At 39.3% G+C, this 25,950-nt stretch overlaps 1 protein-coding gene across 2 annotated transcripts in view; it reads right to left on the reverse strand.

The window, feature by feature from the left end:
• The window catches only part of pan3 (poly(A) specific ribonuclease subunit PAN3), a 110,114-nt gene that overhangs the window by 29,650 nt on the left and 54,514 nt on the right, over positions 1–25,950 (reverse strand). For both annotated transcript variants that reach the window (XR_011886566.1, XM_072262976.1), the window contains exons 6-9: positions 14,466–14,713; positions 14,071–14,172; positions 9,310–9,367; positions 457–615 (exon numbers count right to left, since the gene is read on the reverse strand). Coding sequence is in view for 1 of the 2 variants with exons in the window: in XM_072262976.1 (XP_072119077.1) it covers positions 457–615; positions 9,310–9,367; positions 14,071–14,172; positions 14,466–14,713 (567 nt within the window). In the remaining variant the exon portion in view is untranslated. The remainder of the gene's footprint in view (positions 1–456; positions 616–9,309; positions 9,368–14,070; positions 14,173–14,465; positions 14,714–25,950) is intronic.

Here is a 25,950-nt window from a genome sequence, read left to right on the forward strand (position 1 = left end):
GCCCGAAAACACACCATGAAAATGTAAATCACAGGTTTAAATAGTAGCAGAATCATATTTGAAAGTAGTACTAGTAAAAGAAGCGGTTTTGTGAATTGTCTGAAGGATGTCATCTTTGGTCGCATTGTTCGATGGTGCCGACTTCATAAGATTTGACTTTAAGGTTCCAAGTCAAATTTGAACAGTCTGAACATGCTTTGTGTGACTAGAACTGTAATGCTTTTGAGATGATTATGATCAAAACAGGGACAAAATTGCACATATACACCAAGAATGGAATTACTTTACCATCTTGCATATTTGAGTTCCCAAAACTAAATAATTGTTAACACTGCAGCAGCTACATTTCTGACTTCAAACATAAAAATACAATTGGGAAGATTTTTCTGTAATACAATTGTAATGCAATACTGACCAATAGCTAGTACACCACGATTACAGTCTAAATTTCCTTACCATGTATCCTGCGTAGGCAGTATGGGAGATCGTCTTTGCTACTGATAGCTTTATAACATGATGTAATGAAACCAAAATTACTTGTTTTTTGTAGCCGGTTAGCTGGTGGGGGCTCCAAAGGAAAAAGACTGTGGTAACTGTCCACTTCAGTTGGAAACCCTAAAGAAAAATTCATGGATTATTCTAATAACCAGAAATCTTAACTGGTCCACGCTAAATATACAAAAGCATTTTTCCATTTGCCAGTTAGTAACTAAAATAGTACATCATTCACATACTTACCAAACCCATTTCAAAATGCTCTACATCACTGCAATCTAGAATTAAGCTCCTCCTCTAAAGCCTGAGAGGATGGCTATCTGCACCTTGGGAAAGGTTCAGAACAGGGAAAACCTCAGAACAGATTCTGAGTGTCCTGAATAACTAAGCTCAGTCAGATAGCAACAATACGTATGGAATAGAGATCACTGAGCAAAGAGGACAAAACGTTGGCTCAGATCAGGAGGACAAGCCTTTGATAAAGTCCCACATAGGAGATTAGTGGGCAAAATTAGGGCACATGGTATTGGGGGCAGAGTACTAACATGGATTGAAAATTGGCTGGCTGACAGAAAACAAAGAGCAGCGATTAATGGGTCCCTTTCAGAATGGCAGGCAGTGGCCAGTGGGGTACCGCAGGGTTCAATGCTGGGACCGCAGCTGTTTACAATATATATTAATGATTTAGATGAGGGAATTAAAAGTAACATTAGCAAATTTGCCAATGACACAAAGCTGGGTGGCAGTGTGAAATATGAGGAGGATGTTATGAGAATGCAGGGTGACTTGGACAGGCTGGGTGAGTGGGCAGATGCATGGCAGATGCAGTTTAAAGTGGATAAATGTGAGGTTATCCACTTTGGTGGTAAGAATAGGAAGGCAGATTATTATCTAAATGGAGTCAAGTTAGGAAAAGGGGAAGTACAACGAGATCTAGGTGTTCTTGTACATCAGTCACTGAAAGCAAGCATGCAAGTACAGCAGGCTGTGAAGAAAGCTAATGGTATGCTGGCCTTCATAACAAGGGGAATTGAGTACAAGAGCAAAGAGGTCCTTCTGCAGCTGTACAGGACCCTGGTGAGACCACACCTGGAGTACTGTGTGCAGTTTTGGTCTCCAAATTTGAGGAAGGACATTCTTGCTATTGAGGGAGTGCAGCACAGGTTCACAAGGTTAATTCCCGGGATGGCGGGACTGTCATATGTCGAAAGATTGAAGCGACTGGGCTTGTATACTCTAGAATTTAGAAGGCTGAGAGGGGATCTTATTGAAACATAAGATTATTAAGGGATTGGACACGCTGGAGGCAGGAAGCATGTTCCCACTGATGGGTGAGTCCAGAACCAGAGGCCACAGTTTAAGAATAAGGGGTAGGCCATTTAGAACGGAGTTGAGGAAAAACTTTTTCACCCAGAGAGTGGTGGATATATGGAATGCTCTGCCCCAGAAGGCTGTGGAGGCCAAGTTTCTGGATGCTTTCAAGAAAGAGATGGATAGAGCTCTTAAAGATAGCGGAATCAAAGGTTATGGGGATAAGGCAGGAACTGGATACTGATTGTGAATAATCAGCCATGATCACAGTGAATGGTGGTGCTGGCTCGAAGGGCCGAATGGCCTACTCCTGCACCTATTGTCTATTGACAAAAGAAATAATCACAGTTCCCACTTCTGAACAGCATTCTAAATACTAATTCTTTCTTTAATGTATAAATAGTGCTTTCAAAATTTCAGATGCTTAAAAAAAATTTATTAAAAGGAAATTGGAGCTCAGCATTTGAAACTATGCAGCCAAGTAGAAAATACATTTGATAGTCAAATTTTCAAGCTGTGAAAAACTAACCAATTTTAAGGTCAGTAACATGAGTAAAATGCAAATTTTCAATTACAATACATTCTAGTTAATTGGGCCATCGGTTAATTGGGACAGCTGCTTATTTGCGACAAATCTTAAAGAACAAAAACTAATCAAGAAAATAGCCAGGATTCCCTGTTTATTTGGGACACTGCCACTTAATTGGGACACTACACCATGTTTAGAGTGAACAGTTTTAAATAGCTTCAGTATCATGTGCTTGTGTTATGTTATAAGACCATAAGACCATAGGATATAGGAGCAGAATTTGGCCATTTGGCCCATCAAATCTGCTCCATCAATTCATCATAGCTGATCCAATTTTCTTCCTGCCTTCATGCCATGACCGATCAAGAATCTATCAACCTCTGTCTTAAATACACATAAAGACTTGGCCTCCACAGATGCCTGTGGCAAAGAATTCCACAGACTCACCACTCTCTGGCTAAAGAGATTCCTCCTCATCTCCATTCTAAAAGGACACCTCTCTATTCTGAGGCTGTGTCTACTCTCCCACCATAGGAAACATCCTCTTCTTATCTACTCTATCAAGGCCTTTCACCATTCGATAGGTTTCAATGAGGTCACCCCTCATTCTTCTGAATTCTAGTGAATAAAGGCCCAGAGACATCAAACACACTTCATATGACAAGCTATTCAATCCCAGAATCATCCATTTGGGTCGATAGTCATCGACTCAAAATGAAGGCAGTCCTTTATCTACACTAGGTGTCTGTGCTGATTTTATTCATTTACAGTCAATCAAAAAGAAACACAGCAGTATACACTCCTCCATTGATAACTTTTAGGAACTAATAACACTTTTATACTATTGTAGTATTGGTAGTGTTCCAATTTGTTCTGTATTTAATTTAAATACATAATTTGCTTCTCAAGTTAAATGGTAATTTGTCTTTTTCAATACCTTCCAACTATTTCATGATATTTTGGCTAACTGGAGCAGCCATAATATACAGGTCCCAATGTGCCCCAATTAACCAGAATCCACAGTATATGTGACTGAATTACTTACAACTCTATCCTACACTAAATATTTCAAGTCAATTGCCTTTTAAAGCCATTTTTAAAAAATCTCTCAAAGTGTATTTATCTTAGACAGTTAATAGTGTTAATGGTTTCCTTTTCTCATTGGTCCCCATTACTCATAAAACTGCCCCAGGACTATTGCTCTTTCCAACTAGTGTCAGAGATTTACATTCTCTCAAAGTTTCTGAATGCATGAAAAAGAATTCAATGTTCTGCAATAATATTTTCTTCCACATTGTTGCCTTCTGCCTCATTTTATTGCCACCTAAAATAAACTATATTAGTTCTCGCCTACACCTCAACTCAGTTGTCCATTCAGTAGAAAGTCTACCCTTATCATCTAATTGTAGCCTAACAATAACCAGCAAAAAATTTTCTTCATGCCAGTTACCTCTGTTGAGTTGTACAATCCTCACCAGGGATGCAAGCAAAGAGCTATTTTAAATCAGAGGGGCAATCGAAATTTTAAAGGCAGAGTTTCACGACAGTTTTTTGGAGGAGCAACCAATCGGCAAGAGGGATTCATTAGAAAGGGCCCATAAGAATAATTCAAGTGCAAGTGGAGCGACCATTCTTTTGGAGTGTGCCAGTCTTTAGAGTGGCTTTGGCTCATCGGGTTTAGGCGAGATCAAGATTGGGTGAGGTAGATTATCTGGTAAGTTACTCTCTCTGTTCATATTTGTTCATTCCTCATCTATAAATGCATAACATAGCGAAAATGGTTCCAGGGGCAGTGTTTTGTACTGTGTGTGGGAAATGGGGAGTCTGGAAGACTCCAGTCTCCTAGATAAACATTTGCAGCGGGTGTACAGAGCTGCAGCTTGATGACCTTCGACTCATACAACAGAATGAGGAAGTGATAGACAGGAGCTACAGGGAGGTAGTTACCCCTAAGTTGCAGGAGACAGGTAACTGGGTGACTGTCAGGAGAAGTAAGGGAAAAGCCCAGCCAGTGCGGAGTACACCTGTGGCCAGTCACCTCAATAATAAGTATACAACTTTAGATGCTATTGAGGGGACGACTTACCAGGGGAGAGCCACAGTAACCGTTTCTCTGGCACCGAGTCTGGTGCTGTGGCTCAGAAGAGCAGAGAAGTGAAGAGGACTGCAGTGTTGATAGGAGATTCCTTAGTCAGAGGAACAGAGAAGGAGAGGCTGATGATAGGGCAAAATTGCAGTCAATAGGACAATTTGCAACATAAAAGGCGGACAAAATCGAAAAAGGTGAATACATGACTAAAGGTGGTATATTTGAATGTGCACAGTATACCCAATAAGGTTGATGAACTTGTAGCACAGTTTCAAATTGCCAAGTATGATGTTGTAGGCATCATCAAAAAGAGGTGACATAAGGTCAGAAAGTGTTGAATCATTGTGGATAGAGCTAAGGAACTGCAAGTGTAAACAGACCCTGATGGGTGTTATATACAGATCCCCAAACAGTAGTAAGGATGCGGTCTACAAGTTACAATGGGAGATAGAAAATTTATGCCAAGAAAGGCAATGTTACAATAGTCATGGGGGATTTCAATATGCAGATAGATTGTGAAAAATCATGTTGGTGCAGTATTCCAAGTGTTTTAATTTCTGGAATGCCTATGAGATGGCTTTCTAGAAATACCCCCACTTGGAATTCCACACCAACTTCAATTCTTATGAAATTAGTAGGAAGTTTTTAAATACCAACAGGAGGCAACTAAAAAAGTCATTAAGACACTAGCAGTATGGTGGAAGTTCCAGGTGTCAGGGGTCATGAAGTGTGTAGTTACCATTACTAGAGAGAAGGTTCTTAGGAAACTGAAGGTCTGAAGGTAGATAAGTCACCTGGACCAGATGGTGCACATCCCAAAGTTCTGAAAGAGGTGGATGAAACGATCATGGAATCATTAGTAAATGATCTTTCATGAAACACTAGATTCTGGAATGGTTCCGGAAGACTGGAAAATTACAAATGTCACTCCACTCTTCAAGAAGGGAAAAAGACAGAAGAAAGGAAATTACAGGCCAATTAATCTGACCTCAGTGGTAGGGAAGATGTTGCAGTCGATTGTTAAGGGTGTGATTTCAGGGTACTTGGAGGCACATGATAAAATAGGCCGTAGTCAGCATGGCTTCCTCAGACTAATATTTTGCCTGACAAATCTGTTGGAATTCTTTGAAGAAATAACAAGCATGATAGACAAAGGAGAATCAGTTGATGTTGTTTCTTGGATTTTCAAAAGGCCTTTGACAAGATGCCGCACATGAGGCTGCTTAACAAGCTATGAGCCCATGGTATTACAGGGGCGATTCTAGCATGGATAAAGCGGTGGCTGATTGGCAGAAGGCAAAGAATGGGGGATAAAGGGAATCTTTTCTGGTTGGCTGCTGATGACTACTGGTGTTCCATATGGCATGTGTTAAGACAGATTCTTTTTTCGTTATGTGTCAATGATTTAGATGATGGAATTGATGGCTTTGCTGCAAAGTTTGCAGACAATATGCAGACAGGTGGAGCAGCAGGTAGTTTTGAGGAAGTAGAGAGGCTACAGAAAGACTTAGGTTAGGAGAACGGGCAAAGAAATGGCAGATAGAATACAGTGTCAGGAAGTGTGTATGGTCAAGCACTTGGTACAAGAAATGAAAGGGTTCACTTTTTTCTAAACGGAGAGAAAATACAAAAATCTGAGGTACTAGGGGACTTGGGTGTCCTTGTGCAGGATTCCATAAAGGTTCATTTGCAGGTGGAGTCTGTGATGAGGAAGGCAAATGCGATGTTAGCATTCATTTCAAGGGGACTACAATATAAAAGCAAGGATGTACAAACATTTGTAATTTTGAGACTTTATAAAGCACTGGTGAGGCCCCACTTGGAGTATCTTGAGCAGTTTTGGGCCCCTTATCTTAGAAAGGATAAGCTGAAACTGGAGAGGGTTCAAAGCAGGTTCATAAAAATGATTCCAGGATTAAACAGTTTGTCACATGAAGAGTATTTGTCGGCTCTGTGCCTGTAATCACTGGAATTTAGAAGAATGACAGGTGACCTCATTGAAACCTATGGAATGGTGAAAGGACTTGATAGAGTGGATGTGGAGAGGATATTTCCAATGGTTGGAGAGTCTAAGACCAGAGGACACAACCTCAGAATAAAGAGGCATCCTTTTAGAATGGAAATGAGGAAGAATTTCTTTCACCAGAGAGTGGTGAATCTGTGGAATTTGTTGCCACAGGCACCTGTGGAGGCCAAATCTTTATGTATATTTAAGGCAGAGAGTGACAGATTCTTGATTGGTCAGGTAATGAAGAAATATGGGCTGGTGGGGTGGGGGGGAAGAGGCAGGAGTTTGGGGCTGAGAGGAAAGGTGAATCAATCAGGATGAAATGGCCAAAATGGCCTAATTCTACATCTTACGGTCTCATTCACTTTTCAACTCCCTAATAAACTTCCTATTACTGATAAATTGAGGAAAAAACTGCAAATTCCTTCCACCACTCTCCAAATTCTTATGGACTAAGGAACAGTGTTGGACAAGCCCCAACATTTATTTGATGAACACCGGGAAAGGTGAAGTCATTACCTTAGTCACTGTCACAAATACTTTATCTTCACTATCGATTCCATCCAACTCTCCAATTGCCTTCCTAGGCTGAACTGGACTGCACAAACAACTGACCAGATACTAATAGTCTTAATATTAAAAACATAAACTACACAACATACTCAGAAGAGATGGCTGCAATTGCAAAGAAAAATTCACATCACAGGTCAATGAAGGTCATTCAAGTGAAATGTTAACCTGAAACAACATGAAATCTTGGTGTCTTATTTCATTCCACACTGAATACCAGACTCTATACCCTTTCTAGCAGAAAGATCACGTATGCTGTTCCATGACATCTAACAGATCAGCTCATCCTCAATCACCTGCTGATATAATCATTTACAAATCTGCAACTAAGGCTCACTATTCTAACTGTGCCCTTGATGGCCACCCATTATTAACTTACTGCAAACTTCATCTAAAATGCTCATCTTTTCTACCTGTCCTCTAGCATACAACTCACACCTACCATTCAAAACTAAATTCTTAAAATTTCTGGAAAATAGTCTCCCTTTTTCTACAGCTACTGCTTTAAATGGATGACCCAGATCCTTTACTCTGCTAATGATTGCCTTGCCTTCAGTCACAGCCATCAGACTTCATTTCCAAAAACTACACTTCTTGATCACCGCTAAAACCTCCCTTAAAAACCAATTTCTGCACAATTACCACTTTTAATATTTTTGATTATGCCACTGGGAAGGATTTTGGGATGTTTACCTACATTGAAGGCAATATAGCTTTTATAAAGGTCAATGAAAAGTCAATATATAAGCCCGCTTAAACCAAATAGTGCATTTTAGCAAAAAACCTGATGACAGAAATTATTTTATGCATGTATTATTTACATTGCATATAAACTAACACAAGGAAATTACTTGTTGCTGTTACAGGTCACCATACACAAGTCAAAGGGCCCGATGAAGTTAAAAATCTCACTGTCATCTATTTATGATGGAGATGGTGAATACATGTCCATTTTTTGTTGAATTGGAGTAATGTTATAGCTAATGTGAAAACTGTTTCCTAATTATTGTGCAATGATATCTCAGTTTCAGTACCAATACTGAGGCAAAATATACACAGGAAACTGCAACTTTGAAACACAGCACATTGGCACTTAGTCCTGTGGCACCACTATAAATATTTACTGGACATAATTTCGGTTAGTGAACTCCAAAATAAGTACTGGAAAACATTGTTTACTTGTTGACAGCTCAAAGTATCCTGCTGCAATTCACAATTATAGTTACACTGATAGAAACTAACATAGTAATCTGTTATAGCCAGCCAGTAGTGTAGTGGCATCCGCACTGGACTTTGGGGCAAGTGGGCCCGTTGGTCCCAGGTTTGAATCCAGGCGGCTCTTTGCATGCTTTCCATCCGTGCTGAGTTGAGCACTGAGGTAGCAACTTGGCCTCATAAGAAAAGCAGACAAATGCCAGAGAAATGGCAGGGTTGCCGCCCGATGCACCAGTGAGGTGCGGAAGGATATTATATTATTAATCTGTTATGCCTGCTCTGTACAGCTGCCACAAAACAACAAATTTCACAACTTATATCAGTGACAATAAATCTGATTGCGATTATAAATTTAAGTTGCAAAACTTCAGTTTCTTTTTCAAATGATATTTATTTTCACTAGCTGGAGGAAATTAAGGGTTGAATTTTGCTGGCAAAACCCTATTGGGACATGTTCTGCAAACCCCTGCTTGTGATTTTGCAGTTCCAAATGCAGTCCAACGATAGAAAGGGAGCTTGCTGGGATCGCCTAATAAATACACACCAGAAATCTGCTCTTAGACATTTGTAGAGATGGCACAGATTCCAAGACTTTATTCAACTGAATAGTGACCACAGGGCTATGGGAATTTGGTTAAGAATAAGTTACATCTATCAAATATGTTCCTGATTTGTTATGTTTGATTATTTATTACTTTTTTTTAAAAAGCTAGCTATGTTTCTGAAATTCAGAAGCACGACAGAACAATGACGAGCTTCATAGATTGGCTGCTTTACACCATCTGTCTCATGTTGTTAAAGGGCCAGGTGCCACCTGGGGCCATGCTGCTCAGCTTCAGGACCATCTTAGGCAGCAAAATCGACTTTATAAAAGAAAACAAGTTCAAAATCATGCTGACTGCAAGGAACAATTGTGTGAGTCTGACCTTGAAAAAGAAGTGTATAACTTCAAATTTATTTGCAATATATTTTTACAAAATGGTTTTAGGTGCACATAATATAGATGGGTATATCTTTTAAATATATAATACACTCCAATGCCCCTTGCTGAATTCTGCAAAACCTGTTTCAAATGTGTAAGACCAATCTTACCTGGATTTTCTGTTTGGTCAATCTGTGCCATAGTTATTAAATGCTTGTGGATCAATTCCTACAAAAAGACATTAATAAATTACATAGATTAGTTTCACCCATTATAATTTTAGCCACTGTAGATAAAATAACAATTGGCAATGATGACAACAGCTTGCTTTATGATGCAACAGAATTTATACAAGCAGTCCCTACGCTACACAATGGCTCCACTCCCAAGAATAGCCCGTAAATTGATTTTCCCCCCTTAGTCAGAAATGAACTATTTCAATGAGGGCCAAACAATATCAATATTTATCCATCAGCTTTCTTGGTAAATTGTAATTGTACAAAATCAGATGTCCCACTGCCATGGTTGGTTTTGATGGCCGGAGAACATCTACGGATGCTACATGCTTGATAAAGTATTTTACAATGTTTCCAAAGCAAATCCTTTAAATGGCCTCCTGCTGTGGACCAGCAGCTTGCATTTTTAACGACAACAATGTCTGATTATTCCAACAAGGTTAATTTTTTCAAAGAAGTATTATCTTTTGAAATAATTAGCTGCTGATTTTACTCCCTTATTTTTAAACTTTAAGATAATTTTTAAACTATTTTAAAATTTAATTAGAGAGTTTGCAAGAAGTATGATGTCCGTAAGACAGGTCTTTCATAGCATGTAAAATGCTGGAAGAACTCAATAGGTCAGGCAGCATGTATGAGGGAAATGACAGTCAATGCTTTGGGCTGAGACTCTCCAGCAGGACTGGAAAGAGGGCAGAAGCCTAAATAAAAAGGTGGAGGAGGGAAGGAACACGAGCTGGTGGGTAAATAAGTGAATCCAGTTGGATGGGGGTAGGGAGAGGGAAGGGAAGGAATATGGGGGAGTGAAGAGAAAAAAAGGAAAGATATGAGAAGCTGACAATGTTATAGGTGGTACAGGCAAAAGGCTGTAAAAGAAGAAATTTAAAATTTGACAGTAGACCATGGAATAAAGGGAAGGAGATATAGGTGAAGGGACAAGCGAGAGCAAAGAGAAGAATTAAAGGGAAAGGGGCCAGAAGGATAAGAGAAAATAAAAGTGGAGGGGGGAGAAGAAAAAGAGGAATGGCTACTAGAAGTAAGAATCCAAACTGATGGCATTAACATTGATTTCTCTATCAAGATAGAAAATGAGGTGCTGCTCCTCCAATCTGCATCTGGCCTCAACATGGCAGTTGAGGAAGTCATGGACAGACACGTTAGTGTAGGAATTAGAAATGAAATTTAAAAAGCTGGCCACTAAACTATAGCAGACAGAGCAAAGGTACTCAACAAAATGATCCCCATTCTGTGTTGGGCCTCACCAATATAGAGGATCTGCACTGGGGAACACCAGATGCAACTGATGACAGCAATAGATTCACATGGATAGGTAATGTAAGGCTCTAAATAGTGATGAAGCAGGTGGTGCAACCTTAGTATGGACCCAAGGATAAGCGTCTGGAGGGGGATCATTGGGGAGGGATGCATAGACCAGGGAGTTGTGGAAAGAGTGATCCTTGTTAAAATAGAGAAACAAGGGGATGGGATGATATGACTAATGGTGGGATTATGTTGGAGATGGCAGAATTTGGGTGGGGGGGGTGGAAATGATATGTTGGAACCTGGGTAGCCCCTGTATTTTCTCAAGACTATCTTGATGCTCACCACTAAAATCAAGGCAAGACGACTGCAACTAGCGGGGCACTGTCTACGCCACCCCAAGCTACCTGCCAGCCTCGTCATCATATGGAAGCCCAAGCACGGGAGGATGAACCCTGGGCGCCCTCCCAAGACTGTGGTCAACACGCTCCTAGAAGACAGCGGTGTGGCTAATGTAGATGAACTGAACACACTGATGAGGGAGAGGGACAAGTGGAGAGTCCATCATCGTGCCCGACGCCGGCCCCCTAGGCCTGAGTCAACGTAGTAGTAGTATCTTCCATCTACCTTATGTAAAAGTTATGAACTTCAACCTGCTGTGGTAACTTTCTAACCAAAGTTGCTATGAAGCATTTTTGGATGAGATGCCTGAAAACTTTAGTAATACCCAAGAAGAAAATACAGTTAAGTCATGCTCTGTTTATCCCAAAAGTTGTGTGAGGTAGATGATGACTCTTCCCGCACCTGCTGGAATGAACTTTCAGGCTTTTGTATCAGGAGGGAATGTTGACAGTTTGTAGGGTCTTTGATTATGCTGGCTGCTTTACTGTGGCATTGTGAAGTATAGATGAGTCCATGGAGGGGAGGCTGGTTTCCATGATGTGCTGAGCTATGTCCACAACTCTAAGCTTCTTGTAGTCATAGGCAGAACATTTGCCCTACCATGTCAGGAAAGAAATTGGTAAGGATTGATGGGACATGCCAACTCTCTTTAGCTGCTTAAGTAGAGGCATTCGTGAGCTTTCTTGACTGTGGAGCCTGCATGGTTCGACCAGGACAGACTATTGGTGATGCTCACTCCTAGGAACTTGATTTAAATAGGTGCATGTGCACCGCTCCCCTTTCTGCAGTCAATGCCCAGCTCTTTCGATTTGCTGACATCGAGAGAAATGTTGTCATCATGATACCTTGTCAGTAAGCTCTCTATCTTTTTCCTGTACTCTGACTCATCATTATTTGAGATACAGCCCACTTTTCTGGTATCATCCGCAAACCTTTGGATTGAGGTAGAGCAGAATCTGGTCATACTGTCACGAGTGTATAGGGAGTAGAGTAGAGGGCTGAGGTTGCAACCTTGTGAGCACCAGCGTTGAGGATAATCATGGCAGAGGTGCTGGTGATTGCAGTCAGGAAGTTGAGGATCCAGTTGAGAGGGAGGTGTTGACTCCCAGGTATTAAAGTTTGGTGATGAGTTTGTTTGAAATTACAGTATTGAAAGTGAAGTTGTAGTTAATAAACAATAGTCTAAAATAGAAGAGAACCAATAAATTATCTGAGCCTCTAAAGTCCTGAAGGATATAGCTACTAAACTGAGTCTGCAGCAGGGAGTGAGTGATCCAACATGGAATAAAATTATTTAACTTCATTTTTATTAAGCAACCTGACACAGATGCACCTATCCATGACAGAATTGGCATAAGTGACCAGTGCACTCCAAAATCTGTTCCCCCACAAAAACAATCCTCTATTGTGTAGAGCAGCATGACAATTGTGCGAGGTGGCAGACTTGGAACACATTCGGCAATTCAAAATTGAGTGCTCTTGAGACACAGAGGACCATCAGCAGGAGCAGTAAAGTATACCACCAAAGTCTGTAACCTGATAATACGCATACCTCATTTTAACATTACAAGTCAGGGGATTGACCCAGGTTCACTGACATGAAAGTGGGCATGTTGAGTACAAAGAATCTAGAAATAAAAGCAGAAACTGCGAAAAACAAGTTAGACAGTGTGTGTGGATAAAGAAACAGAGCTAATGTTGATCACCTTCCTCATTACACAGCAACATTAGAATATAAATGTTTCAAATAGAAGACAAGCAAGAGGGGTGGAGAGAATAAAAACTATAGAACGAAGCCCAAAAGAAGATGAGATGATCATGCTGATTTTGGACGTTACAAGGTGGTTAATTATTGGTTGCAAAGACTGAGCATGACAGAATATTTTTTACTGCCTGGAGAAGGGCAAGATCAACAAGCTCTACATCATTCAGAACAAGACAGCCAGCCAAAATCACATGCCATCTATCATGCCAAACATTCATTTCTTCCACCATAGTGCTCTATGTAAAGCATCCTCAAAACGTGCTTAACTATGCTACATAGACAAAGTCAATAGGCAGAGAAGAACATCATTATTTGTATTGAGGTATTACACCATCCTCACTTTGAAATAGACCATCTTTTCTTCATTGTTGCTGAGTCTAATTCTTGGAACTTCCTGCTCCATAGCATTGTGATTAGCTACACCAGAAGGTTTACAATTCTTAGCTGTGGCTCCTTAACAATTTCTCTAAGACAGCTGAAGGTAGGCAATACATTAGCTTTGCTCATGATACTCACATTGTAAAAATGATAGGCTTATAAAAATAAACTCATCAATTCTTACAAGACTCTGCTTTCAATATACAAATTGGAAAGTATAGTTCATGATTCTAAATTGAGTTTATGTTAATATTCCCAGTTTGTAACAAACAAAAATAATTAGAAACAGAATATTAAAATTCAATACACTTTTAGTTACACTGCAATTTCATACAGTGGGCAGTGATTAAATATTACTTTTTAAAAAATATTTCCAACCTTTATGAGAAAAAACAAACTTCAATGAGAATTTTGAAATCTTAGTCCTAAACCATGACAAGCATCCTGGGCTCCATTGTATATTACCTCACATTTTAATGCTGAATTGCCTTATAAACAGACAATTATTTCAAGACTGTTTATTCAATGCTAACTGGTAGAAATTATGTTTTTGACACGGATTTTGGATGCCTTTCTAAATTAAAAATTATTAAAAGTTGGCAGTATAATCCATCTTTTATAATTGGGCTGTCCAGTAACCCAGTGCTATCCAACCTAATTTGACTTTATATCAGATAAGCAAATTGTATCTAGAAGAGGATCAGGTAGTTGACCAGCTCTTTCCATTCAACTTTTCAAGAAAACATCCCAACTTATAATAGCTCTTTACCCACGCTGACACAAACAGCATTATTTACATATCAAGCATATGCTCGGTTTATTACAAAACAGTTAGGGTCGCACATTTTTAAAAAAATCACAATGCTACATTAAGAGCATGTTCAATTTACCTGTCTGAGTTCATCGGACAGAAAGAAAGAAGGTGCATTTGCTTTGGGTTGCATATAAGCAACATGGGGTGCAGATGAAGGATAAATATATGTTGGAAATACCTGGAAAACAAAGAAACTTGAAAATCAACTGTAAAATTTCACTATATCTGTTAAGCATACAAAAATTGAGTATTTTAAATATTCTAAGTATTTTGCAGTGTGGCAGAAAATATAATAACAAAAGTTTACTTAACAATCTAATTAGTTGTCTAGCTTGCACTTGCTGTACAGAATAAATAAAATGAGCAATTTGCTTTCATTTTACCAATACCCCATTCCAAGTTCACTTTTTGCTGCAGTGCAAACACTTAATTTGCTGTATTTAACAGAGAGAAAAAAAAGTATCTACACACCATTCCTGGAAGAGGTCCTGGAGTTGTGTCAGTATAGAAGTAAGTTGTCCCTCCCACAGTTTCTTTTTGTATCACCTGACCAGAAGATGAAGACTGAGAGACTGCATCAGACACTGGTGTAGAGGCACTAGTAGCTACCATGAAATTTGCTGGATTTGGAGTATGGCTCCTTCTTCGAGGGGCAGGCGATGTATGAGGAGTTATTTTTGGAGAGTGCAGAGGAGACGATCCAGCTGATAAGGACATTCCTGGAAAGTCCAATACTTTTATTAATTATCTTAAGCAGTGTTTATCTAAATAGCAGATAGAAACAAGTATCAATACGGAACATAGCAACATATTCCTTGAAAAAAGTTTTTTTTTTAAAATATTGTGAACATGTTAGAAATGATGCTCATTACTGGCTACATTGAATGCATTATGTATAATGAACTTTCCTCCAGTCCTCCGAGATATTTTCCAATGTCGGAATCCCTGATCAAATGACAAAGCTGACTATCATAGATGGAAATTCCTAGACAATCATCATGAAAAAGTATAAAACAGACCTGCTTTCATACTGATCTCTTGCAACCATCACCATTTTTGAAGGAAAAATAAACAGATTTATTTGCATCACAAACTAAAGGTAAAATTAAGCTGCCTTTAATGCAAAATTATGAAAAAGAGCATTAAGTGAGCATTTAGCTGGAGGTGTCAGATATGCTCCAAACTACAATGATAAAGTGTTATGTAAGAATATTCAGCAGCACAGGAACCATTTGTGGAAAAAAAAAGTGAATGTAAAAGACTGATTCACTTTGATCAAGGAACATCCTTATATAGACAAGCAGAGAAATTAAAGGATAAAGCAACACAAGACTAACTGGACAAGAAAGAAAAGGTATGCCCAGATTATGCGCTATTGCTAGTAGTGATGGGTTGGAAAGTAGGAGACGTGACTATGATTTCAAATTGCTGAACTCAACTTTAAGTCCACCAGTTTGTAAAATCCTTAAATGAATAATGCATTAAACCTCATTTTAACAGTGTAAGAAAAATGGGCAAGGTCAAAAATATTGAAGTTGGCCAAAATATGAAATAAAAACAGAACACTGAAAATATTCAACATCACAGACAGGACCCAAGGCTGATGACCTTTCATCAGATATTAAAAGGCTATGTCAAACATAGCTTAACTTTCAGAAAAAAAGGGAGTGGTAAGTACGAAGGAAATGCTATTAATTCCAGTTAAATGAGACATATTGGAACCTAATTTGGCCTATTTAAGTGGCTGTCTCAATAGCCGAAGTTACACGAAATAGTTAAAAAGATAAAAAAGAAAAAATTCTGCTTAAATGAGTAATAATTTGTGTACTGAAATAAAATACAGAACAAATTGGTGGTTATTGATTGTTATATGATGAGAGGAAACCTGTACAGAAGAATTTTTAAAGTAGAAAAGCCGTTGTATTGGGCATTTCCACTCTCTCAACCTCAGAAGTGTGGGACTCGACAAGGCCAGAGGTGCTACCCATCCCTGGACACCCCATATATCCCAATTCCAATACTACGACAGTATTATTGGCATTGGATTGGCAGGAGGAGAAGATGGTGGCGCGCCATGCGTGCGCAGCCCTCCGGTGAAAAATGATATTGTATCTGTTAAATAGGGGCCGTGGACAATTCTGATTTGATGGGAGAATGGACGTGAAAGCAGAAGAACATCTGGAGAGATTTCTGAAATGCCCATTGGCTGCTGTCGTTACTGTGTGGTTGGGAATCTTTCGGAGGGTAGGCCTCAAAATCCCCAGCCTTGCCTGCTTTTGGCGACCGAGAAGGAGGTCGAATCGTTTGGACAGAGATGGCGCTCAGTACTCGGTGTCGGAGAGCTGATCAGAGCTCGAAGTTTTCAGATGACTCAGTCGGATTGTGGTCGGCATGGCAGGGAGAGTTTTTCTTCCTTCTCCTGTCTGCGTGAGATGTGGGACATTTGAGAAACTTTGAACTTTACTGTGCTCATGGACTTCTTCATCAAGTTATGGTATTGTGCACTGTTGTAACTATATGTTATAATTATGTGGTTTTATCAGTTTTTTCAGTCTTGTCTGTCCTGTGTTTTGTGATATCACACCGGAGGAAATAATGTATCATTTCTTAATGCATGCATTACTAAATAACAATAAAAGAGGAATACATGTCTTCATAATCATAATATAAAACAGTATATTAGTTCCTATCAGCTATCGATGGAGGAATTCATCCAGTGTATGCTGCCATGTTCTTGTGAATGACAGTAAATTAACAAAATTAGTGCAGCCATCTATAGAAGGGACTGCCTTCATACAATGCTTCTGATGATTGCAACCACCAAATCTTCATTTTTATTGTACATTCAAGATAACTGTCAATATTCAAAATTCTTCATTGTTCCTAACTTGGAAGTCGTGAAATAGTTTCATTTTTACTCCCAGACGTTTCTGGCATCTCAAAGCCTGAATGCTTGGAACAACAGTTCCAAATTGTCTTGCTACTCATTTCTCACCAACTATCAGTGACAAAAAGCTCTGCTTTTCAAAGTTCAAGTAAATTTATTATCAAAATACATATATGTCACCATATACAACGGAAACTCGTTTTCTTGCAGGCATACACACAAATCCAAGAAACATAATAGAATCAATGAAAGGTTGCACCAAAAAGGACAACTACCAGTGTGCAAAAGACAATCTGTGCAAATACAAAAGAAAAAAATATAATAAATAAATAGGAAATAAATATCAAGAACATGAGATGAAGTGAGCTTGAAAGAGGGTCCATCAGTTGTGGGAATGGTTCATGATGGGGCAAGTGAAGTTAGCCCCACTGGTTCAAGAGCCTGAGCCTGGTGGTGTGGGTTCTGAGGCTCCTGAAGCAAACACAATACACACAACTGATGTTATTTTAAAATCTGTTCGCTCTACATACAGTGCAGTGTCTAATGGCCACACAAGTACACGCAACTGATGCTAGTTAGAAACTTTTCCACAACAGTCTCCTATACCAATTAACTGACATGATGTCTCAAATAAACAAAGAGAATTCTGGCTATTTTCTCAATTAGTTTTTGTTCTTTAAGAGTGTTCCCAAATAAGTGGCTGTCCTGATTAACCGACGACCTAACTAATAACCAGAATCCACTGTATCTGAGAGAATACATAACATCTGAGACACACATCAATTTGATTAGCTTTTATAGGAATCAAAGGACATGGGTTTAGTGCAAGAAATTGACTCCAGAAATAAAAGATCAGCCAAGATCTTACTGAATGGCAGTACCAATGAAAGTTGCCATTTATTTCCTCATGTTTTTTTGCCATTCCAAGGAAGTAACATCAAACACATCTTTCTCTTCTCAGTATTCTGAAAAGATAGTTTCAACCTTAATACATACCTTTCTCTACAAATACAAGAACTTCAATAGTTAGCCTTTTACCATCTCTCAATGCCACCACCAAGGTCCCCAACACTTATTTTAGATGAAAGTGTGTTTTGCTTATACAAGCAGAAGCAGGTTATACAAGGGTTGTACTTGAGAACAGTGCTGAAACATATTTCTGCTTTCTATTTTCAACAGTTAAGGGTATTATAATGCTCTACGTACACCTGCTATAATTCATTTAATTTCATTGAATAATCATAAAAACATAGAAAACATACAGCACAATACATGCCCTTCGACTCACAAAGCTGTGCTGAACACGTCCCTACCTTAGAACTACCTAGGCTTTACTCGTCGTCCTCTATTTTTCTAAGCTCTATGTAGCCATTCAGGAGTCTCTTAAAAGACCCTATCGTTTCCACCTCCATCACCGCCGCCAGCAGCCCATTCCACACACTCACCACTGTCTGCGTAAAAAACTTACCCCTGACATCTCCTCTGTACCTACTTCCAAGCACCTTAAAACTATGCCCTCTCATGCTAGCCGTTTCAGCCCTAGGGAAAAGCCTCTAACTATCCACACGATCAATGCCTCTCATTATCTTGTACACCTCTATCAAGTCACCTATCATCCTCCATTGCTGCAAGGAGAAAAGGCTGAGTTCACTCAACCTATTCTCATAAGGCATGCTCCCCAATCCAGGCAACATCCTTGTAAATCTCCTCTGCACCCTTTCTATGGTTTCAACATCCTTCCTATAGTGAGGCGACCAGAATTGAGCACAGTACTCATGCTAATGCTCCCCATAATTAAACTAATGCAGTTTATACTGTATCCAGTCAACAATGAACAGCATAAAACATTGAAATATGCTTAACAACACATGAGAATTTAGATAAAGTCAGATCTTCGTAAGTCATGTCACTCTTGCATTTTCAACTTAATAACATGAAGCAGTCTTCTGCATACTGAGGAGACCACATGCAGATTAATCATTTCAATAAATACTTCAATTTAGTGCACAAACCTAAAGTTAAAATAATCAGTGTCATCACTTTTAACCATTCTTCCTTTCCACTTTCTCAGATATTCCCTAGTATTTAAACAATATGAAATGTTGCTCATTTAAAAGACTTGAAACCATTTATATTCTTTAAAAGAGATCTAACAGAAAGCATGGTAGTTATCTTCAAAACATGACAAGCACTTGACAATTTGCAGTTAACCCTACATGCATCCACTTTAAAAAAACTGACTATTTACAGAACTTGGGAAGCAGGTGCCAGAAAAAAAAAGCAGGCTTAAATTAGATTGAGAGAAAATAAGCCTTGATAAACAAGAAAAATTGTGAACACAAGTGTTTAAATGTTCTGGACCATCTATGTTTCAACCAAAACAAATCCACAGAAATTTCTTTGAGAGGCAAATGCACAGGTGGGCATTTGTAAGTTCTAGGATTAATTCAAAAGATAAAGCTATTTATAGTAAAATGAATGGGAACTCAAACAGATCAAATATGATAATGATATAAATAAAATGCTGAATGCACTTACAGACAAGTAATAAAGATGGATAGGATCCATTTGAAGTAAAAATTCAAGATTAAGATTGTTGTATGTCATTTACAGTACACAAGTTTGTAAAGAAGAATTAAATAATTATTACTCTATCTGGTGCAGCAGAAAAAAACACAAGATAAAGAACACAATAATAATTACAAACAAAATAAATACAAATACACAAGATAGTTTATATACATACATTGGCTGGATGTCCATAAGTGCACTAGGTGCAGGAGTGGCTGTACGCAAGGTCACTGACAAGAAATGATAGGAAGTGGCAGGGGTTGAGGGTGTGGACGGGTGGGATAGTGGGTGGAGGTGTTGATCAGTCTTACTGCTTGGGAGGACAAACTGTCTTTGACTCTGGTGGTCCTGATATGGATGCCATGTAACCTCCTCTCTGCTGGTAGTGCGGCAAACAGACTTTAAGCAGGGTGGGTAGGATCCTTCATGTTGTTACTGGCCCTTTTACAGCACCATTGTTAATGGATAGTGATCCCAAATTGTATTAGCATACATATCAAAATTTGCATTCAGTTCCAAAGAACAACTGTCAATGATTACAAACAAGAGAAAATCTGTGGATGTTGTAAGTCAAAACAACACAAAATGCTGGAGGAACTCAGCAGATCAGACAGCATCTAATGAAAAAAATAAACAGTTGACGTTTCAGGCAGAGACCCTTCATCAGGACTGACTGGTGATGAAGTATAACAACTATCATAAGCGATTTCAGGAGGTTAATAGGTTATGCAAAAGACAACAAATGAAACTGAGTTGAGTGAAATAAGGTATGTTTTGAAGAAATTGCATGTATAAGCTAAATGGCACTGGAATAGAAGAACTGAGTGATTCCAATTTTGAAATGCAGAAATCTGAATTTCTGGCAGAGAAAGAACACATGAAACCCCAAGTTTAAGAACTGAGTTAAGGGCTTCAAAATTTGACTAGCCAATGCTGCACCTATAAAATGTGCAGCATTGTGTTTTAGGAAGGAATGTCAAGGCCACAAATAAGATGCAGAATAAATTTGCTATACTGTTATGACACAATAGGGCAAACAGATGTCTTTTCAAATTAGAAAAAAGGCAGATGAGACCTAAATTTAAGTATTTAAAATTGAAAGGCTTTCTGTTGAGAGATAAAGAAAACCTATTTATATAAATTGATGAGCCAGTAATCAGATATTCTAAACGAAACAAAGGGAGAACTTACGGCAACAATGAAATCGTCTATAATATAGAAGCAAAATGCAGGCTAGCTTTGTAATTCAATGTACGTATCTGAGAGAGCAGAGAATCGGGACCTAAGTAGACTTTCTTTTAAAAAGCCAGCACAGAGAAAATGAAAGAAATATTGTAAACTCTTAAAACTATATCTAAAAGTATGCAAGACAAGCTGGCATAAACATATACTTGTAATAATCCCTAAAGCTGTATCCTCTGCCACAGAATATTCTTTTTAAATGAACCGCAACAATGCTCGACTGACTGATGCCTTAAGGGAATACAAACATGTTGATGAAACACAAAAATCTGTTTGTTTTGAGATCTTTAGGGCTGTGGCAAATATCACTGAAGACAGCTGTGGATTAATAACCACTTGGTGTACTGGCTTAATGTGACAGAAAAACTTTACAAGTAGTGCAAATTAAAACAATATTTAAGCTTCAAGGATAGTAATAATTGTTCTTGTACTAGCTAGCTAACTGATAGAAACCAAAGAGGTGGGAAGGACAGGACAGCACGGCACGGCTCAGGGAGAAAGGGAATGGAGTAATGAATGGGCAACAAAAACCTGGCAAGAGATGAGCTAAGAATAGAAACAGGCATTCAATTTACAAAAATGAAATGAATAACATGCCACTCAATGTAGTAGAGCCACTTTATGCAGAGGACTGAGCCGATATTGCATCACTAGAAAGGTCCACAAAAAAAGAGGGATTGTGTATTATAGTCACAAATATGGCAAATTTGATTACGATTTTGATCTGAACAGAATCTGACCAGAAATAATTAAAGCAATGAACTAAAAACAAGGATCAACCATAGAACAATCCATGAAGAAACAATGACCACTTGTCAAGTACAAATAAACATGATTCGTTTGGAATAGTGGCCACTTTATTGTGAAAGGAATTCAAGGAAAGTAGCAGGATGCAGAAGTCACCAATTCAATCACTGCTGATTCTTCTGCTAGGCTATTTAAATTGCATGAGAATCAATGGGTGTCAAAGATCTGAATGGATCAGGATAGCAGATTTTCTAACAATGGGCTCTAACAATCCAAATATAGTACTGTGCAAAAGTCTTAGGCACCCTAACTTTTTAAATATATTTTTTGTTATAGATGTTTACATTCTACCTTCTCGATTGGTGTCAGTAGAAAAGAGCAAATTTTAGATTTCCAAAGATCCACTTTCCAAAAAATTAAGTTCTAGAGAATTTTTTGTGTTTTATTAAAGAAAGTAACATATTAGGTAATGCAGACACAAGGAAATCTGCAGATGCTGGAATTTCAGGCAGCACACATAAAAGTTGCTGGTGAAGGCAGCAGGCCAGGCAACATCTCTAGGAAGAGGTACAGTCGACATTTCAGGCTTCCTAGAGATGCTGCCTGGCCTGCTGCATTCACCAGCAACGTTTATGTGTATTAGGTAATGACCACAATTCAAAAAAAAATTTGATTACTTTGTAGGTATATAACCCAGTGTATGATTAAACAAAGATAACAAACAGGATGCCAATAGTCAATGACATAATGAGTTTAAGGAACTAAACTGATTAACTGCAACAGAAATGGCTGTAGAAGGAATCAAACTGGGCGAAGGACAACCAAACTAAAAGGTAAGGGTGTGGCAGATGTGATAGTTTAACCTTCAGATCATCAATTTGTACACCATAGCAAGAGTGAGCATAGCAACAAGACAAGGTTTCTCCCAAGTAGAAATTTTCAGCAGACAGGAATTTCAAGACGTGCTGTCCAAGCTCTTCTGAAGAAGCACTGTGACGACAAACCAAGTTATCAGATGATTGATGCTGATGACAGAGATAAGGGAGACAAATGGAGAAACATTCAAAATGTTAATGAGAGAGGAGAGAGATAACGAAAAGAGACACAATTCAGAGTATTGACAGACCGGTTACTTTGAACCTAAACGGTTTGAAGTTTGATGGACAGGCGATACCCCAGCAGGGGGATAAAAAGAACAGGTTTGCTAAGGCACGACACACACGAGATCATGAGATAACGAGACCCTGGAAGAGCGGTGTGCCCCCACAAGTTGGTGGGAGTTTGGAGGTCTAGTTCGAGGGAACCGACCATAGACTCACAGAGTGAAAAGGTATGATCGGCGGGAACCTGGTGTGTGTGTCCGCCCTTGCCTGGGTGCCGGGTTCACCGCGGAAGAACGGCCGTATCCAGAACGGAGGGGTCATAGTCGGTGACCACAGAAGACATAAAAGGGTCCGCCCGAAACCACCTGTGAACATCAAAGGTCTGCTTGAATCAAATTTGCATTCTCTCTCTCTCTCTCTCTCCCCAACGGCACAACAGCGATTACTGCGAACTGTACTAAACTGAACTGAACTCTGCGTCACTTGAGACTGATCATTTTACCCCTAGACTGCGATAGAGCTTGGCTGATTCCTATTAACCTAGTTCTGTGATTGCTAACCTGTTGCATTTATATCCATACGATTAGAGTACGTGTTACTTATTTCTTTAATAAAACTTTACTAGCTTCCAGTAATCCAGACTCCAACTAGTGGTCCATTTCTGCTGGTTTGGCAACCCAGTTACGGAGTACGTAACAGCACAAAGAAACGGGCAAGGTTGAGGACCAGAAACACAGTGGTTGGCCACGGAAACTGAGAGCAGCAGCTGAGAGAAACATCAAACTGACGTCTTTTCTAAATCAGAAATCCAATACCGCTATCAGCTCTGAACTCATAGGAACAACTGGAACCCAAGTACATCCCTCTATAGTCCAGAGGAGCTTTGTAAGAAAAGGAAGTGGGAGAGGGGAGCAGAGGAAATTGGGCAAACAATAAAAGTAAGCAAATAGCATTTAGAATGAAAGTGAGTTTTCGGACACGAAGCCCAGAGGAGCCAGAGCAGGCCCACAGCCTCAGCTCGGCACATAATGGAGTAAATGTCATGGAGCCGACAAACCCAGCCCCACAGCAGACCCACAGCCTCAGCGCAACAGAATGGAGTAAACGTTGCAGAGCAGCGAGCAGAAATTTCCTGCCCCTAATCTCTGGTGGCAACACCTTGTTGCTTCAATCCATCTGGCCTGCCGTTTAAATTGCCTAAACATCAGGTCCTTCTTTACACTAAGACCCGAACGCTATCGTATCGATATTTTCTGGGCCCGGACCCTGACCCCACATTTTGGCCCGTACCCGACCTTTTCAAATTGGCCTGGTGCTTAGATTGATCAAACCTCACTCTCAGTTCAGGTTGACGGGCTCCAAATCTGCCTCTGCCTTTTCTCCACTCCACACGTTTAACTCCGTCTCAAGAATGTCACTACCTCACTCCGACTCACATCCGCACACTTCCACCCTCTACTCAGCCTTGCCTTCGCTCGCTCTTCCTTGTTTGCAGTGCTCATTTACCACAATTTTTTCTTACTGAAACAAGTTATTAATATTTAGTTATATTTCTTGTTTTGGGAACTGCTGGTAAGTAGTCGCCTGCCTTCAGCAGCGCTATCTTAAACTGGTGCTGAACAATGGGAGCAAGTGCTCTTGACTGACAAGTCAAAATTTGAAATTTCTGGCTCAAACAGGAGGCAGTTTCTCCATAGAAAAGCTGGAGACTGCTACATGGATGAGTGTTTGCATTCAACAGTGAAGCAAGGCAGAGATTCCCTGCAGGTTTGGGGTTGCATTTCTCCGAATGGAGTTGGTGATCTTATCAGAATTAATGGAACCCACAATGTTGAGAAGTACAAGCAGATTCTCATCCATTATGCAATAGCATCAGGGAGGCATCTGATCGGTCCCAACTTCATTCTGCAGCAGGGCAATGACCCCAAACACACAGCCAAGGTCAGAAAGAACTAGATTCAGTGGAAGAAAAAGAAAAGGAGTTCTGCAACAGATGGCATGGCCTCCACAGAGCCCTGATGCCAAAATCATCAGAGGCTATCTGGAATTACCTGGAGAGAAAGAAGCAAGCAAGACAGCCAAAGTCTGCAGAAAAACTGTGGCAAGTTCTCCAAGATGCTTGGAACAACCTGCTAGTTAATTTTCTTATAAAACTGCACAACAATCTACCCAAGAGAATTGTTGCAGTTTTAAAAGCAAAGGGTGGTCACACCAAATACTTGATTTTAGTTTTTTTAAAAATTGTTCTTTATAGTAATTCCTTTGATATTTAGAAACTTCTATTTTCATTAATTTTGAAAACATATTCACTTCATAGTTTTTTTTAACATGTGCCTAAGACTTTTGCACAATATTGTAGATTCTTCTGACATTCCAAGTACATTTATGTTTTTCTTTCCTGATGCTAACTTTTAAGTCCAGGCTTATACAATCAAATGATTGAACTTAAAATATTCAAGATTAATCCAAGCTCTGGATTACCCTTTCTGTTTTATTACCATTGTTCTGATGCACATTATTTTCAACAGTTTTGGTAGATTTCACCTGCTATATTCAGCTCTGGCTAGATTTCATCTGATCACAAGACATAGGAGCAGAATTAAGCCTTTCAGCCTAACGAGTCTGCTCCACCATGCCATCCTGGCTGATCCCGGATCCCATACACCTGCCTTCTCACCATATCCTTTGATGCCCTGACCGATCAGGAAACAATCAACTTCCACCTTAAATATACGCACGGATATGAACTCCACCGCAGTCTGTAGCAGAGAACAGAATCTGGTATACCAAATTCAGCTTAGCACTAGAAAAGATTACTGGTCTTCAATATAAAGAAGTGAATTACTGGGGTAAAAATATTAAATGATGAGAACAGGTGCAAAAATATTTCTTCAAATATAAAAAATTAACTGTCATCTAATCAACTGTTTGAGGTGATAAAATGATCAATTAGGGCATTTACAGATGAAACGGGTGTAAGAGTTCAAGACAAGAAGGCAATCTTCTAAACTGGAGCCAGACTACAGCCAAGCTGCTCGGGAGCACAGCTTCCAAAAAAAAAAGTAGTGAAAATCCAGAAGGGGTCTCCAAAAAGCTGTTGAAGCACGATCAATTGAAAATTCAGAACTAAGATCACTATAAAAATACCTTGGATAGGTCTGAGACATAAATATTATGAAGATAAAAATCAGTCATGTCTTACCAAGTAAAACAGGTAATGTCTTGTTTCTTGAGAGAGCACATGCTCGAAAATTTTAAAAAAAAAGAAAATGAGGATAGAGCAGCAACTTGGAGGGAAAAAGTCAATGTTTTGTTTTGAAAAAGAAGTAATGGCAGTGGATTTAAATTGGCTGGGACAGGCATTTGTACCAAGGGAAAGGAATTGCTATAAGATAAACTGGTACAA

The sequence above is a fragment of the Mobula birostris genome, chromosome 7, assembly GCF_030028105.1.
Source record: "Mobula birostris isolate sMobBir1 chromosome 7, sMobBir1.hap1, whole genome shotgun sequence".
Taxonomy (NCBI): Eukaryota; Metazoa; Chordata; class Chondrichthyes; order Myliobatiformes; family Myliobatidae; genus Mobula; species Mobula birostris.